This window comes from Typopeltis vanoorti, chromosome 9 (assembly GCF_054136105.1).
Source record: "Typopeltis vanoorti isolate ZY-2024b chromosome 9, IOZ_Tvanoo_1.0, whole genome shotgun sequence".
Classification (NCBI taxonomy): Eukaryota; Metazoa; Arthropoda; class Arachnida; order Uropygi; family Thelyphonidae; genus Typopeltis; species Typopeltis vanoorti.
In genome coordinates this window covers 97771377-97790556 of record NC_143557.1, presented here as the reverse complement: position 1 = coordinate 97790556, position 19180 = coordinate 97771377, and the positions used below count along the sequence as shown (strand labels likewise).

Below are 19180 nucleotides of genomic sequence, written 5' to 3'. Positions count from 1 at the left end.
GTTAATTTTAATCAAGCCAAACCATCATGGCTAATTGTTGGAAGATTTTCCACATTGTTATACTATAAATTAAAGATGACATGAAATTATATTCTTGGTTTAATCCTTTATCCAAGTGTAAGCAAACAAAGTTTGCACTTGAAGTATTTTCAGGACTGGGAAAATAAAGGCCTCTCACTAATCATCACACCACATTTATTCCAACTGTCAATCTTAGATTCACGTATATTCTTCACATAATGATCCATTTCATTAAATAATTCATCTTCATCTATTACTTTTAGTACGTTGATTTCAATTTTGTATATGTTTTGGAGGGTATCATAGAAATTGTTGACAATTTCAATAAATCCATTATCTCTGATGATATCATCCTTTATCAGTTGGTTTTTGCAGTCCAGGACAATATATATAAAAAAATATTACACCTTTCTATTGAGCATTTGTGGGGGCAGTTCTTTTGCCACTTTATTGTTGCAAATGTCCTCTCATTCAATCTTTTTGATAATATTATTACACATTTTTAAGTTGGTTGTTAATGACCTTGAATTAGAGAAAGAAGTGTGTAATAATCAAGAGATTATTAAAAAATTCCTCAAGAGCTTGGGTCTTTTATCTTGTGATAGAAGATATGACTTGAAACCATCAAATTTGGATCATTCTTTCTACCAGGTAGCATGGAAAGCCATCTCATCTTCACATTTCCTAAATGTTTCTTGTATTACACTTCAAACTTGCAGAAGGATTTCGGTGCCTCGTTTCTAACAATGAAAACACGAAAATCTTAAAATACTCAGTTAATAGCTGATTCCCAGCAATTGGGCAGCATATCTGCACTTATTTGCAAAGCATTTAGCACAACATTTGCAGCACAGCTTACTCACCAATGTTCATTTTCATGTTCTTGCTTAACTTATGAGACATTATTATTTCCTTTTCTTGCACCTCAGAAGTTGGTATTGCAGTTGTAACCACAAAATTCTATTATCTTGTTGGTTAATTTCTCTTTTTCCAGTATGTACAGACATATTGTAGAATGTGACCACTAAGTGTAATGTGATCCACTAAGTGCTAGAAGTGTAAGAAACAAGGAAAATGAAATGGTTGTTGCATTAATTGAGTCTGTTCACACAAAAATTGTTGGAATAAGTGAGACATGATTGGATGAGGATAACATCCTGACAGGAATAGAGATGGAAGGGTATGGTGTGTTTTGTGAGGATAGAATGGGAAAGGGAATGCTATTGATGATAGAGAAACAGTTATATCCATACAAAGTAGAGATGAAAGAGGGAAATAGTGCCAGTGGTTTTGAGGCAGTATGGTGTGAGATAGAGGTGAGTAGTTGGATGTTGTTGTTAGTGACCATTAAATGTATAATCAAATTAGCCAAGCAAATAAGAAAAGGGTGATCCTTATGGGTGATTTTAATTATGGTAGACTAGGATGATGAAATAGCAACTGGAACTAAAGAAAATGAGTTTCTTGAGTTTTGAAGCATGACTACCTCAGGCAGCATGTAACAGAGGGCACACGAGGATTGAAGGTCTTGGATTTGATCATCTCATCAGAGGATATAATTTTAAATGAGGTGTCAAATCACCCTTCAGTTGTTGAGAGTGACCATGAAGCGATTCCCTGGGTATATGTGGAGCTCAGGAAACAGACTGCAGGTGTAGCATAGAATGAGGAGTTAGTTGGAAAAGATATCAATGCAGCTTAGGGGATATTCAAGAACTATCTAGTAGAAGCAATGTCTAAATGTTGTTATTATTATTATTATCAACATATGGCCATTGAGTCAGAGACTCATCGTGGGAGATACTCACTATTGCATACAATGCTCATCCAACCACATCTTAAACTGATTCAATGTGTCCACCACACATCAGGCAATGCATTCCACTCACCAACTACCCTCCATGCAAAGAACCTGCTGCTCACACCCTCCTTATGCAGTTTCAGCAATGGCCTCTTGTTCTGCTCTCCTCTCTCATTCTATGAAAAATATCTTCCATGTCTACCTGATAACGACCCCTGACCAGCTTATATATGTCTCAATCATGTTCCCCCTCTTCCTCCTATTCACGAGGCTCTGCAACTTACATTCTCTCAATCTGTCCTCGTACTCCACATTCCAAAGACCACTGACTACCTTTGTGAATCTTCTCTCTACCCTTTCCAACATAACCTCGTCACTGTGAAAACCTGGCGACCAAATCTGTGCACAATAATCCATATGAGGCCTGATCAAGGCCTTATACAATGGAATCATAACCTCTCTATTTCTGCCTGTCAGGGTTCTCTGCATCATTGCCATTATTCGATGTGATGTCTTCACAACTTGTGCAATGTGGCCCCTGAATTTCAGGTCCTTGTCCACCATCGCTCCTAGATCTCTCCTCTCTACTTCTGTAAAAGTTTCCCCAACAAGTGTATACTTTGCATCCCATCGTTGCTCACCAAATCTCAAAACCTTACATTGCAACATTAAACTGATAGTTCCACTTACCTACCCATTCATGCAATCTATTCAAGTCCTCTTGTAAGGCATTAACATCAGCCTGACTGTGCATTGCTCTCCCCAGTTTTGCATCATCTGCAAACAGCTGGATATAACTAGTTAAACCCAACCCAATATCATTAACATACAAATTGAACAACAATAGCCCCAAAACTGACCCCTGCGGCACACTCTGGCACTGAATTAAACTCCTCCTGCGAAATGAACACCTTTTATCTCATTGTTTATGAGGGGCCCTCAACAAACCCCAATCAAATTCAGAAACCAGATTATCATCAACAGAGTACCAAAGTAAAAAACAAAAAAAAATCAGAACCTGCAATAAATACATCACTGTTCTTAATTTTACACTCAACAGGGGGAAATGCCCAATTTGGAAAATGTCACCCTTTTTCATCAGAAGAGTGACATTTTTCCAAAAACTGTGGAAATTAGGCTGCAGATACTCTAGCGAGGTCAGCTTGTTTTTCAAATATCCATGTCTACATGTACTATACATGGATTATCAAACAAAAACTGCCATTTCATTGATCATCTTGGAACAAAGAGACTGTTAATAAGCTCTACCAAATTAAGCCTGAAATTAAATTATAGCAGTCTTGTGTTTGAACCTAGGAAGTTGTTCTCTCACTTGGCTCTGCATTAATCATAGTCATCTTACTCACTCCTTCCTGCTGATGGGTGATAACATGCCTGTGCATAAGTTTTTGGGACTCTGGACTATCCATCACTAATATCTTAATCAACTGCCATCATTTCACCAACAAGGGCATTAATTATTTTAACTACTTTCACAATCTGTCTGAACCCTACACCATTCGGCAGATTTTATCAGACTCATCAACTGTGACCCTGGTTTTTAAGTTTTTACAGAGCGTAAATCTTTACCAACTCTTATTAGTCTAATTTATTGCAAATATATTAAAAAAAAAAAAAAAAAACTTGTTTAAAGGTATGTCTTATGAATTTTAATACTTTTTTTTTCATCTATTACATTTGTTTTTCTGCACTGATTTCATGCTGTCTTACTTATTTATTAAATAGCATACTTTTAAGAAATGTTTCATTTATCATTATTGTTATTATTTCAACTTTCATGGTTTTGTAAATAAGCCACTTATGTGTTACACGTTTTGGCAGAACATGACCATAGATGTCTTCACCACTAAACCCAAAAAATACAAAACAGAACAAAAAAAAACAGACAGACCATCTTTCTGACAAGCTCCCCTTCCAGGTATCTGTGCATATCAGTTCTCCTCTTGAAAACTCAGATTACAACCTTGTAAAAGTCTTCTTTTACATAGAACAACCTTCACCTAATTGTTCTTGGTGTCATGTCCTATGGCACTACAAGCATGCCCAATGGAATGATTTCCATGACGTCTATTCCTCCTGCTTCAGTTCCCCTGATCCAAATACTTGCTCAGACAGAATAATAGAAATCATCCTCACAGGAATGAAGTCCTTCGTCCCTCATTCCACTCCAAATATGCACTCGCTATCCAAGCCTTGTTCTCAAAAAAAAAAAAAAAAAAGTGTGCCGACACAGTAAAAGAAAAAAGCTTTGCATACCACGAGTGATTCAAGACTACCACTCCAGCTGCTCCCTCCACATATACTGCAGCTTGAGCTTGCAACAGCTGAAAAAAAAAAAAAAAAAGAGCTATCGACAAATCCCAATTAGATTTTGAAAGGATCAAATTCCAGAAACTCATCCTGTCCAAATGACAGCCAAGCCTTCCAGTCCCTTGCCAAGGTAATTGAGTGTAACTTTTGTCCACCTGTTTCCTCTAATCTCACATTCAGATGGTACCATAGCAACCCACCCAAAGACAAGGCCAACTTACTAGCATCACTCTTCTCTTTCAACTCCTGCATTGATGACCAATATCCATGTCATCCATACTCATCTGCCAGAAACTAATCTGAAGAGTCCTTAATAACTTGAACACAAACAAGGCATCTGATCCTGATGATATGCCACCTGTTGTGTTAAAAACGTATGCTCCAGAACTAAAACTTATCTTGTATCTTCTCTTCAGTGTATCCAATCCAACTGACATTTACCCTACAGTGTGGAAATAGGACCACATCCTGTCCATCCCAAAGAAAGATGATAAAAGTCAGCCAACAAACTACCATCCAATTACTCTCACTTCTGCTCTCTCTAAAACTGTGGCGACGGTCATCAACAATCACTCTCTGAACCACCTGGAGCCCTACCAACTAATCAGTGACCAAAATAGATTCTGCCACTCCCCATCCACAGTTGATGTTCTAGCTTTTGCCATCCAAATCGGGACTCAAGCCATGAAACAATTTGGAGTGACTCACATGGTTGCTCTTAATATTTCAAAAGCATTTGATTGGATTTACCACAAGGGCCTACTTAGCAAACTGCCATCCTCTGGTCTGTGTTCTGGACTCTGAAACAGGTTCATCAACTTCTTTCAATGGTTACATCACTTTGGGATGGACAGGACCACATCCTGTCCATCCCAAAGAAAGATGATAAAAGTCAGCCAACAAACTACCATCCAATTACTCTCACTTCTGCTCTCTCTAAAACTGTGGCGACGGTCATCAACAATCACTCTCTGAACCACCTGGAGCCCTACCAACTAATCAGTGACCAAAATAGATTCTGCCACTCCCCATCCACAGTTGATGTTCTAGCTTTTGCCATCCAAATCGGGACTCAAGCCATGAAACAATTTGGAGTGACTCACATGGTTGCTCTTAATATTTCAAAAGCATTTGATTGGATTTACCACAAGGGCCTACTTAGCAAACTGCCATCCTCTGGTCTGTGTTCTGGACTCTGAAACAGGTTCATCAACTTCTTTCAATGGTTACTCACTGTATGTCATGGCGGATGGTTTCCTCTCCTCATATTTCCCCATATGGAAATATGAAGAGAGGAAACCTCCTTTTCATTTGACAAACCTTATAGTTCTCAATTGTTAGAATCCTCAAATATACCACAGCGAATGTCTTTTAACTCCAGTCTCCTAGCTATATTTCAATGGGGGCTATGGCAACTGTGTAGACTTCAGTGCCACCAAAATTCATCCCTGTCTTATTTCTTGCAATATCTCACATCTCTCTTCCTAACTTTCAATAATACTGAGATATCTAAACATGATCAGATTTCCCTTTCTGGACTGACCTATACCTCCAGCCCTGCCTTAAACACATTTTCATCTGCTAACTATATACAAATCCTAAATCTTCCTAATCATGGAATTTTACTTACATATTTGGGGATACATATTTACATATCTGTATTTACTTACAGATCCGCTTCAATTCCTCTCCCATAGACATTCACTTTCTGCCTTTTGTCTGTTCTTCTGAATTGGCCACCATTATTTCTCCACTTTCATCCAAAATCATAATCCTCACCATTCTTCCAATATCCATTCTGTTTATAGGGCTTCATGACTTTGAAGTCTGCTAAATAGAATTAATAGCTTTTATTTTGATAACTTAAACCTTATCCATATTTCATTTCTATGGAACATCTTTCATTCTCAGTCTCCTGCACAACAGCTGCTGTAAAAGAAAAAAAAAGTGTGTGGTGGGTGCGGGATATAGAAAACTTTCTCCCTGCTTAAACATCAGTTCACATTTCTAGTTCCTTTATAAGCTACTGTGTGCAGTTTCTGTCTTTCCATAATTCTATCTGTCCCATCCAGATGATGCCATCATAGCATGGAAAGTTTCCTCTTTTTAATATCCCCACTAATGCCCGAGTACCTAAAGGCTTTGCACTTCCAGCCATTTATGTTGCATTCTGATTTTGCCCATTTGTATGAAGTTCTTGCCTCATTGACGATTGCCAATGGCAGTACACTCTTATCCTCTGTAACCAATTCTGTCGTGAGGAAACCTAATGAACTAAAACCAAAACACATCCTGTCTTATTTCTCATAAGAAATATTCCACTTCTCTTCCTCTTACCTTAAGTAGAACTCTGATCTCCAGTCAGCATTGGATTTATTGGACTAATTTGCACCTCTATCTTTCCTAGCACAAGCATATCACATTCATAGTTGTAGCCTATTTGGCATTGACATTGTGCTTTAATTTGAAGGACCTTAGTTTGAGATCCGTCTTTGATATGAAGAACTTTTATAAGGGCTTTTCACTTGAAGTTTTGTTAACCGGTCTCACAGAGAAGCAGCAGGGGTTTTTCCTACAGAAAACATGTTTTTTTTTTATTCAAGAAAATAAGCAAGCTAGCTAGAGAACACACATAATATCTGGCATCATAATTTTAGTTGCAGTGATCATAATCCAAACAACATAGCATTCGTAGCCTATGCTTATTATGACAGCACTACATGATTAAGTTTACATTATTATTAATCTCCTATCAACAATTTTCCTCCAAATTAATGTATTACTTGTGAGCACTCCAGTATTGTCGTATCTAACATTTCATGCTTCTAAAGTACTTCTGACGAAATCAATTTACCCAGACCTTGATCTGGGTCTCTTTCCTGCCATCTTGGAATCAAACACTTGTTTTGCAAACCTTTCTTCACCCATTCTATTTAAGTGGCCACACCATCTTAGATTAGCTCTGCTTACACATTCTTGAATGCTAACAATGTCATGTTCATTACTAATATATTCATTTTTAATGTGATTTATCCATTGATGCCATCTGTTCACTTGTCTAATTTTTCTCAGAACCCTCATATCTGTGATCTCCAATTTTTGATTAAGTGCTTTATTTCTAACCCAACTCTCAGATTCATAACTGAAAACTGGTTTGAACACTGTCTTGTATACTGCTAGTTTGGTGTTGTGCTAATTTCTCTCGTATTCCATATAAATTTATTCACCTGGCTACCCACTGTACCAGCTTTGCTTATTCTGTTGTCTATTTCCAGATTTAACTTGCCATCTTCACTAAAAACTGTGCCTAAACAGCTCACACATTAGCATTGACACTTGAACTATAGGCTCTCCATTAAGAATGCAGCTGAAGTTTACTATACTCCTTTCTACTTTCATAGTTTTGGTCTTTTTGTTGCTGATTTTCATGCCAAATTTGTTACAGCTGATTCAGTTTAGTTAGTGTATCGTGGAGATTTGCACTAGATGTGTTTAGGAGTACAACATCATTTGCATAAAGCAAAGACCTAAGTTTGACATCTTCATTTCTAATATCATGCTTGATGTCACTTTCTTTCATAATGCGATCCATATAGATGATGAACGCCAGCCTGGCTGGCCGAGTGGTTAGTGTGTCCGCTCTCCACTCAAGAAACTGCAGGTTCGAATCCCACCGTGGGATGGATGTTTGTGATTGTCTGTGGAAATACTAGTGGTGGTGGTCGGCGGTAGATGGCATTTGTGTAGTTGCAGTCAGTGGGTGGAGACAGAGTTATAGAGCAGGTGCCCTCCCTCGATGAGTCTTTGGACTCCCTGGAGGTGTCTAATAATAAAAATAAATAAATAAATAAATAAAGAATGGAGATGAGGTGCATCCTTGTCTTACCCCTGATTTTATATCAAACCATCTTCCTGTACCTCCTTCAATACTAACTGCTGAATAGCAACTTCTGTACAATATTCCATTCACTCCATATAGGTGTAGTATTTTGAAAAGCTTTTCTCTGGGCACCTTGTCATATGCCTTTTCCCAGATCTACAAAACTTAAGTACATATCCTTATCATATTCTCACGATTTCTCAACTATTTGTGTTAAATTGAAAATCTGACGAATAGACAACCTCTATTTGGCCTGAACCCTGCTTGTTCTCCTCCATCCAGTTTCTCTTCCATAATCTTTCTCAATCTCTTTTCAAATATGCTTGCATAAATCTTACCTCGCTTGATGCCACTTTCTTTCATAATGTGATCCATATAGTAGGAAAATTCCTCTATAATTCTCACATTCAGCTTTATTTCTCTTTTTTTTTAATAGATGGATATTATGAAAGTTCTACTCCAATCATCAGAATTTGACCCTCTAACCATGACCTCTGAATTATGCAGTGTAGCCACTGCAGAACTTTTATACCTCCATGCTTAAACATTTCTGCTTAAATATCATCTGTTCCAGCTGCATTTCCACATTTGAAGTTTTTTTTTCTACCTCAAGTATTGATATGTAATTCTCTTTGCATTCCTATTGAAATTGTCTAGTACAGTTCTGTTACTGCTTGGTTCACTTAACAGTCTTTCAATGTAATTACTCCAGACATCTAGGATATCCTTATCTTCAGTTTTCATGTCACCTTTTACAGTACGTACTCCTTCCTCTATTTCCAAACTTCAATAGCCTCCATAACATTTTGCCACCTTCCTGATATTTATTTTCTATATTCTTACCAAAGTTTTCCGTTGACTTTTGTTTAGCTACTTTTACACACAGCTTAGCTCTGACATTTTTCTCTGTAATCTTTTAGGACATCTGCTGACTTATTTGCTAGGTAGTTTTGGTATGCTTTCTTCTTTTCCAGGAGTTCTTCTTTATCTTCTTGTGTCCACCATGATGTTCTTATTTTTCTATTCTTGCAGACAACTTTACCACATATCTCCATAGCTGAATCAGTCAGTGTCTTCTTCAGAGCTTGCCACTGAGACTGCAAGGTTTGGTTCTTGTTTACAGTTTGTTTCATTTTTTCCTCAATGTTTGTATAGTCAAGTCTGCAATTTACTTGAAAAAAATTCTCAACTTTAATGCTTTTTAAAGCTTTCTTACATACTGTTCTTTTCAATGTGATATCTGTTTTTATCCTGCATAGTATTTCCAATTTCAAATCATCTATGCACTCTTGTATTCTGAACCAGCATGATGATATCACTATCAACAATGGTATAGTCAATGAGGCTTTTCTTATGTCTTGTGTCTTCTCTCCAACTTGTGCATATCTTTATGTTGAAACATGGTATTAGTAATGACTAGTCCATGTCCCTAGCAAAAGTCCAGTAAATACTTACTGTTATTAGTTTTGCACTTTTATCCAAATTTTCCCAAAATGTTCCTATATACCTGGTGGGATTAATTTCCTACTCTGCTTTTCAGATCTCGAACAAAGACCACGTTTTCCATTTTCTTTATGTTAGCTGCTGTTCTAGTGACTCAAAAAATTCCTCCACTTCTCCTTGGAAAAGTCTTCTGTGTGACCATTAGTACAAATAAGTGTCATTGTCTATTTCCCCATTTTGAAGTTTTCCACATAAGTCTACTTGAAACCTTCCAAATCTTCTTGTTTGGTGTTCAGTGCTATTGCTACTCCTTCCTTTCCTTGATCATTATTGCCTGAAAATAACATCCTATGCTTTAACATTCTGTACTAATTTTTTCCAAAATCTTAACATCTACAGAAGAAATATAAACTGGTCTACAGTTTGATCTCCATTCCCACCACAACCCTTATGCAAAATGCACCTTTTTATAAAGGTTAATATTAATAGTATATCTAATTCTTGTGGAATATATGAAATTCTCTTATTTTTAATTGATCAGATAATTAACAGAAACTGATACCTCAGGACCCAATGATCTAAGGAATAGGGGAAGATAAAAGAATGCCATTTGCAGGGAATTGATGATGTTATGAGTTCTGCATATACTACTGTTTGTTATACAGTATCTGGATTTTATGGTGATAGAATTAATGTATACATTATAGAATTATAAAATTACCTTAATGCTATATTAGTTAACTATGTTTATCTTCTAAAACATTTTTATATGACTATAATGACGGATTTAAATTGATTCAAATAACCAACTTTATTATTTGACATCTCCAAGGAGTCCAAGGACTCTTTGCAGACATCTTAAAATCTCAGTTTTTATTATAGATGATTATTCAGTAATAACTAAAGTCTTTTTCATTTTCAGATGGTTTCTATGATGCACTGTGCTCATAAAGCATGTGCAGAATGTATTAAAGCTTACTTTACGATTCAAATAAGAGATAGAAGCATAATGGAACTGTTGTGTCCTTTTTGTGATGAACCAGATATCACTGATGAAGATATTGCTCAAGATTACTTCAATCACCTAGATATAATGGTAAGTAACAAAATCAAATGATTTTGAGTTTTTTTTTTAAAATTAACATCAGTAATTTCGTCTATTTGTAATGCATAATAAGGGTTCTTCTTAACTCTTTCGATTAACTGAGATTCTACATCACTTGCCATAACATTAATTCTGCGACTGACAGTGTCATTTGAAAGAGGAATCAAATCAACATCTTTTAATAACTTGTTGCCAAACATAGTTTTTATAGCATCTTTTATAGCTGGTAGTAGTAAAATTTCCCCGATGGAATGAGATTTCCCTGTTTTCACTATGTGCAAACTTAAGAGATAGGATACTTCCAGTGCTTTGCTATTAATCGAACCCATGGCCGAAACTATATCTTTCCCATGATTTAATATCCCTAAGTGTCACTGAAAAAAATTCAGTGGACTTATTTTTCACATCACAATGTTTAGTTTCTAAATGTTGTCGGAGTTTCATGCAGGTTTCATACATTCATTCGACAACACTTCATAACAAAAATACATTGAGGTTTCTATTCACTTTCATCTCCACACCAAGTAAACCCGAATTCCAAATATGAACTGTTATACGAAATACCGTTACATATATTTCTTACTGTATTTTTTCTTTGAACTGCTTGTTTCTTCTACTATATTAGATTTACTCGCTGTTACAACACATGTATCACAATTAGGGTTAGCAACACCTGTTTCATTTGCTTTTCTTTTCAAAGTCCTAGTTCTAAGCCACTTTTTCATTATTAAAAAAACATTTCTGAAAAATATAAATACTGGGGGTTAACTCACGACTCATTTTGTCGAAGTATCACTTAGCACCTCTGAAGATATACTGAGTCTTGGTTGAAGGAGGAAAACCTTCAGTAATAAAAATCAATAAACAACAAGCAATTGGTCGAAATGTGGATAACACGTTTACTTCAAATCTGACAAAACAGCAAGGGAAGGTCGAAATAATAAAACCATATTGTTGTTCACTGCACCCCTCTTTTATTACTCAACATTCTGCCGCTATTTGTTGTTTTTTTAAGTGTCCATTTTATTTCAATAATTTTTACTTATTCAATTTTAATTTGTTTTGTTTGGATAATTAAAAAATATATATTTATTTATTTAATTGAAGTCTGCCTGCGGACCACCTGTCCCATCATCGTGGACCACAGGTTGAGAAACACTCATCTAAGATATTATTCAGATGGTGATATGGGAATAGAAAGAGTTCACTGTAGTATTTAAGAAGTTTATATTCATGTTTAATGTAGCTAAACATGAAGATAGACTCCAATCCAATTAGACTATCCTTATCCAATTATTATTCTTTTTATCTAACCATGTTATTTTCACAATGGTTTTCCATGTTTCATTGCATTGTTTTCAGTCTTTCTCTAGCTGGTTTTTAGTCAGGCTCTAGGTTTCACAACCATGAGTTACTATTGGGATTACACATTCATTGTAGAGCTTTCTTTTTTAAGGAGTTTGGTAAATTACCTTTAAATATATCTCTATAATGGTTAAAAATTTTCTATCCTGTTGTTATTCGAGCTAAAATTTCAGTATCAAGTGTATGGTCATTTGTTATGATTTGTCCTAGATGTTTGTATGAACTCTCTATTTCAGTCTGTCTTTGATTTATTTCAAATATGTTTTCATTCTGGAGTAATTTCACTATATGTTATTTTTGGTTTGTCTGTATTAGGGTTTCTATCCCAGGATGAACTCTACAATCCTTAAAAATACATAGTGATATGTTATCCATTTCCAAAGCCTTATTAATACCTAACTCAATCAACACCTGGCACACCTCTAATTCTTTCACTCCAATTCTTCTAATACTTTTCTCCCTTCAACATGTTGCATGGCATCATTTACACCAGTATGATATGCACTGATAAAATGGTCATTCAATAATTCCACTATATACTTTGCAGTGGTCACTCTGCTGCCATGACTATTCACTAGTGTCAACCTGCAATATTTATTTTTTATCTTTCTTGCCATATAGCAGAAGAATTCCCTTGAATTAACCTCGACTAGCCAATTTCATCTCATACTGCACCTTTTCATTCTTTACCTTTTTTATGCTCATCGCCTTCCTAGCTTGTACTTTATACTCCTCATGGATCTGATTGCCACCACCTGTCTGTACCTCCTCCATAACCTTTTTTTTTTTTTTCCAACACATTTTGCTTGATTCCACTGTTCATCCATTTCACTCCTATTTACTCACCTAACCATTAGACTGCAGTTATAGATGTTTTCATTCTGGAGTAATTTCACTATATGTTATTTTTGGTTTGTCTGTATTAGGGTTTCTATCCCAGGATGAACTCTGCATTCCTTAAAAATACATAGCGATATGTTGCCAGCCTGGTTGGCCAAGTTGTTATCATATCCGCTCTCCAGCCAAAAGGCTGCAGGTTTGAATCCCACCATGGGCATGGATGTTGTGATTGTCTGTGAAAATAATAGTGGTGATGGTGGACAGTAGATGGTGTTGGTGTATATGAGGTTGAGTAGTGGAGACGGAGAGTTGTAGAGTAGGTGTCCTCCCTCGATGAGTCTTAGGGCTCCCTGGAGGTGTCAAATAATAATAATAGATTCCTTGTATCAGATACTGCCTTACGAATTTCCATGCACTGTCAACATCTTTTTTGCACAGCTCATATACGTGACGTATTGGTGCTAACTGACTACAGAGCTTCCTATAATCATCCACTTTATACTCCCACATATATCCATTTTTGGCAGTAACCTTTTCTTGATTGACCATTTCCCAAACAAGTATCTCATGATCATTCTCACTAACTAACAGCAGTGTTAATACTTCATTAACAACTACATCTTATGAAGTTATCAACAAATCCAAAACACTAAAGCCTCTAATTGGGTCAGTCACCTGCTGCTTAAGATATTTATCCCTCAGAAATTCAATAAAATCACACCCCTTGTTCCTGCATGCTTTCTCTCTCCTCCTTCCATTCTGTATTCCTGTAATTAAAGTCTCCCATCAGAATCACTTTCTTTTTACATGTCCATCCAATTTGCCTAAACATTTTACAATCAGTATTCTCTACATTCCCTGGCTTATAGTAGCATTCTGTCAGATATAATAGCCTCTTAATTTCAACGTCACACCACACAGATTCAAAACCTGCTTATGTACTATCAACTACCACAATTGGTGGACACAGTTCCTTTGCAATTATTAAAAGTACCCCCCCCCCCCCTCCTCTTTACACCTTCCTATCCTTTCAGAAAATCGTATATCCTTCCATTTTTTATTCCTGACATCACGTTGTTCTTAGACAACTGCGTTTAATTTATACCAATTATCCTTGGGCATACTGACTCAATCAATACAACAAACTCAGTTCTCTTATTTTGAATACTCCACATTTGTATACAAACATAACAATCCCTGTTTTTGAGACCATTTTACCAACACCAACATTTTCTATTGTAGCTGCTATACCATACTTCTCTCTATTTCATTTGACCACTCCTATTTCCCTGATCCTAACTCTTATTGCCATTCATCATCTGTTTCATCATCACCTTTATGCATTCCATCATCTTGTACCACTACAACCACACCTTCAACTTTGTATCCATTTTCCTCCTGTTGTACAGCCTGCTATCTTGCTTGACAAATACCTTTTGATCGTTAGCTACATTATCATCTTGATGTTAAGCTCTCAGCATGTGATACCCTTTCTAAATGACCCACACCAAACCCATTCAAATTCAATTGATCCACTTTAAACCATTCTAACTTTCTTTCAAATTCACTCCACAGATTCACAAACTGAACACCCCTTTGCCTCATACATCTCAGCCATCTTTTGCTATTCATTATTATTATTATGATTGTTATTATTACCTGACCTCCATGGAGTGAGATGACTCATTGCAGGAGTCATATGATATGGAGTGAAAACTCATAACAGAAAGTCTTCTGCCAAAAGATCATCGAGCTCTGACTTGAACCCATTCATAGTTTCTGCACTTACCACACTTTCAGGTATTACACTCACTACTAGTCACTCTGCATGCAAAGAACTTCTCACACCCTCCTTATACAGCTTCCACAGATGACCTCTATTCTATAAAGTATCTTCTCCACATTAATCTGGTAACCACCCCTCACTAACTTGTATGTCTCAATCATATACCCTCTTCTATTTGCAAGGCTCTGTAAGTTGCATTTCTTCAATCTCTCCTCATATTTGACATTCCATAGACCTGACACTAACTTAATAAACCTTCTGTTGACCTTCTCCACTACATCTTCATCCTCCTAAAAAACTAGGTGACCATATCTGTGCACAGATTTGGTCACCTGGTTTTCAAGGTCTCCTACAATTTTAGCAATGTTATCCCTAACCTTCAAGTCTATCTGCCATCAAATCCAGATCTCTTCTCTCTTCCACTTCCTTCAAAATTTCTCTGTTAATTGTATACTCTGCATCCCAACTTTGCCCACTAAATTTCATGGCTTTGAACTTTGCAACATTAAACTGATTGCTCTAATAATTTTCCTACTTACATAGTCTATTCAGATATTCCTGCAATGTCACAACATTTGCTCATACTTCTCATAACCCTGCCCTACTATGAATCATTGGCAAACAGCTACACATCCTCAGTCAAGCTAGTCCCAATGTCATTAATGTACAAGTTAAACAATAATGGTCCCAAAATATATTCCTGTAGCACTTCACTAGTGACCTTCCTCTTTTGGGTTACCACTCCTCCATATACTCAATCAGAGAACTGATTGAGTATATGGAGGAGTGGTAATGAAACACCAATCACACATATCACATATGCAGATGATATAGTAATAATAACAGACAAGAAATGAGATCTCCAATACCAGCTTGCAGAATTGCAAGAAACGTGCAGAAATTAGAATATGATTATAAATTTGAGTAAACAAAGATAATGAAAATTAGAAGACATCTGGGAGATATATGGATAACACTTAGTCAGGAAACCATAAAACAACTTAATAATTTTAATTATCTAGGAGCATATTTGACTTCAAATTTAAATGACATGGCAACAAAAATCACAATCTTTCCATAGCAACGTCAATAGTGAAAAACTTAATAAAATTTGAAAAAACAACAATATTCCTATAACTCTAAAAATAAAATTATACAAAAGTATAATGCTACCAACAGCTCTCCACAGGCAGAAACTTTGGACCTAAAAAAAAAAAAAACAGAGAGCAAAGCAAACTGTTGTTTTTGAAATGAAATGCTTCAAGAAAATCAATAGAATTCATTGGACAGAGCATAAGACTAATACACAAGTGCGGCATAATTTTAATATCCCTAACTCAACAATTCTTAACACAGTTAAAAAGCATCAACTCCATTGGTTTTTGTCACATTCTGTGAATGGAACTGAATAGGCTTCCTCGCCTGGTATTTGAGGGCTCACATGGGTGCAGGACTCAGGGGAAGACCAAGATTAATAAGGTATAAAGTGTTTAGAACTGCATTGGATTTTCAAAGCTGTTGGCACAGAGAACAGTGGCATCCTCATGTGACTCACTCCGTCTTGAGGAAATGTCTGACAGCCAGTCAGCTCTCCAACATACTAGTCTGTTATCTAATCCCATCTGTTTCAGTTTAGCTACCAACTTATCAGTCTATCAAAGACCTTTGAAAATTCCAAATACACCACCGAATATGCATTTCCTTTATCAAATGAATTTGTCACCTTGTTGTAATACGTGAGCAGATTGCTGACCATCATAAGGAATACTGCTATTATCAACACCCACTTCTGAATCCTAGTCCTTACTAAATTCTCTAATACCTTAACAACAATTCCAGACACACAGATTGGCCTATAATTTGTAGCCTTAGTCTTACTCCCCCCCCCCTTTGTGAAGTGAAACAATTTTTTCCCACCTTTCATTCCTTTGGAAATTGAAGGTGGGAAAATTATGCCGGCAAATTATCTCTCTTCTTCTTCTTCTCAAGTCATTATTTTCATGTCTAGGCAGTACAGTGACTTTCCAACAACACTGTTAGTCTTTACCTCCTACAAGGCCTTTTTCAGGTCTCTATCAGCATTCCTTTTAGTCTTATTGTGATTTAACAGATTCTGATTCTTTCTAAAATGAATTTTACATCTAACTTATTTTTTAATTTATTGTTAATCAAAAAAATAAAACCATGTTTGCTGTCATCTTGTTTTCCATTTGAAAATATCTAGAAAGCCTTTCTGGTCCATGGACAAATGCTCTTCAGCTGGCCTACCATCAACATCTGACATGTGGAGAGAATACTGGTACAACAATCTCCCAACAAATGGCTTCCTGGTAGAAGATCCCTGTGCTCTGCAGTCTGGTTTTGCTCTTACTAAGAAGATTTGGTCATCAGTCAACAAGATCAGAACTAACCAGGGCAGATGTAGCTACCTACAACATAAATGGGGGTTGTTAGACCACCCTTATTGTGATTGTTCTCCCGTGGCTCAGACGATTACTTATATTGTGAACGGCTGCCCAAGGTGCCAATTTCACGGTGGTGACCTACAGGACATCCACAAGGTGACGGATGAGGCCTTGGATTGGCTTTCCAGCTGGACATTGACCTGTAGCTGTTGTTTATTATTTTAACGGTATAATAGAACACAGAAACTAAGTAAATAATTAATTTATTAACTTGATGCTGATATTTCGCTGGTGTTATAACCAGCATCTTCAGAGCACAAAAAAAACATTGTTTGTCACAATACGCGAGACTAAAACAACATGGTGTACTTAAAACAAAATTGTAGCAGCAACACAAAGACTAGAGTCCTGATTTTGGCGCCCTCTATCTAAAAAAAAAAAAAAAAAAAAAAAAAAAAAAAAAAAAAAAAAAAAAAACCAGCTATCATATATTACTAGAGTCCTAGAAAAGTGCTAGTTTTTTCTTAATATGACTGTCTCCCAAATCTTCGGCAAGTTAATACAGCCATATTTGTTGAGATTTGGAGTGTGTTTTAGGGCTTCTGTCGCCTCTAAGAACAATCTCTCTGATTTATACGGGTTTCTGTGTAGTACTTTTGTGTTTTACCAGTTGATCTTGTGTGCAGGGGTATCCAGAGCATGGTCTGCTAGGCCCAACTTCCCATAATGATAATTCCGGACGTATCTTCTATGTTCACTGATGCGGATGTTCACAGTTCTTCCTGTTTGACCGTAGTAGGCTTGATTGCATGAGCAGGGTACTTGGTAGACTCCTGGATGTGATAAAGGAGGAATGCTGTCCTTGGGTGAGCGGATGAGGGTGGCTAATTTGCTACATGGTCTGAATGTAGTGCGTAGTTTATGTTTATTGAGAATTCTTGAGATCTTTTCGGATGTGCCTTTAATGTAAGGGATGGTGACTGTTTTATTGTAGTTCTCTGTGGTGGATGGTGGGAGGGGTTTCTTAGGACTGTTTAGTATTTTGTTTATTTTATGTGGATTGTAGCCGTTGGCCAAGAAGGTGTGGCGTAAGTGAGTCAGTTCAGCAGTAAGAGCCTTGTCATTGGAACAGATTGCTCTCACTCTATGAGTTAGCGTTTTTAATATGCCATATTGTTGAGAAGGATGATGGTGTGATTGTTTGTGTAAGTATCTGCCTGTATGTGTGGGTTTTCTAAAAACTGAAAATGATAAGGAACCATCTGGGAGACGTGTGATGAGTGTATCCAGGAAGGGCAGACAGTTGTTGGCTTCCAGTTCCATAGTAAAGTGGATTTTTGGATGTTGGCTATTTAAATGTGCTGAGAATGTTTTCAATGTCTCAGGGCCATGTGGCCAAATAGCAAGCCCATCATCAACATAGCGTAGCCAAAGTGTTGGTTTGAGAGTGACTGTGTTGAGTGCTTATTTTTCCAGGTGTTCTATGTAAAAGTTGGCTAGGGGGGGAGAAAGGGGGGAGCCCATGGCTGTCCCATCAATTTTTTTGTATATTTTCCCTTTCCATGTGAAATATCCTGCATGTATTGTGAATTTGAATAGTTCAAATATATCAGGGGGGAAATGTGACTTCAGTAGATTGAGGGTTTCTATTAGTGGTACATTTGTGAATAGTGACGTGATGTCAAAGCTTACTATTAAGTCTGAGCTTTTTAGGGTAAGGTGTTGTAAGATGCTTTTTTAGGTGTGCTGAATTTTTGACAAAGGAGGGAGAATTGTTTGTGAGAGTGGCTAGTAGCTTTGCTAAATGTCTAGCCAGTTTGTATGTGGGACTATTTATACTGTCCACAATTGGGTGTAGGGGTGTGCCTTGTTTGTGAATTTTTGGTGCTCCATAGATCATCGGTGTTTTAACATGGAAGGGTTTGAGTTTGTTAACTGTGTCTTTGGGCCAGGAAGTGACTTTTTTCAATAATTTTCGTGCCTTATTCTTGTGTGTGTTGGTGGGATTGCGATCTATGATTTTGTATGTTGACTGATCTTGTAATAGTGTGTGCATTTTGTTTTCATATTCAGTTGTGTCCATCACCACGGTTGCATTTCCTTTGTCTGCTTTTGTTATGGTAATCTGGCTGTTGTTGTGTAGCTCTTTTATAGCAATGAATTCCTTATGTGGGATATTATTTTTGGGAGGCTTGGACTTGAT

The 19180-nt window shown here is 36.7% G+C and overlaps 1 protein-coding gene across 5 annotated transcripts in view; it reads left to right on the top strand.

The window, feature by feature from the left end:
- The window catches only part of LOC150103285 (uncharacterized), a 454389-nt gene that overhangs the window by 281844 nt on the left and 153365 nt on the right, over positions 1–19180 (top strand). For all 5 annotated transcript variants that reach the window (XR_016548822.1, XM_090397913.1, XM_090397914.1 and 2 more), the window contains one exon: positions 10399–10572. Coding sequence is in view for 4 of the 5 variants with exons in the window: in XM_090397913.1 (XP_090254039.1) it covers positions 10399–10572 (174 nt within the window). In the remaining variant the exon portion in view is untranslated. The remainder of the gene's footprint in view (positions 1–10398; positions 10573–19180) is intronic.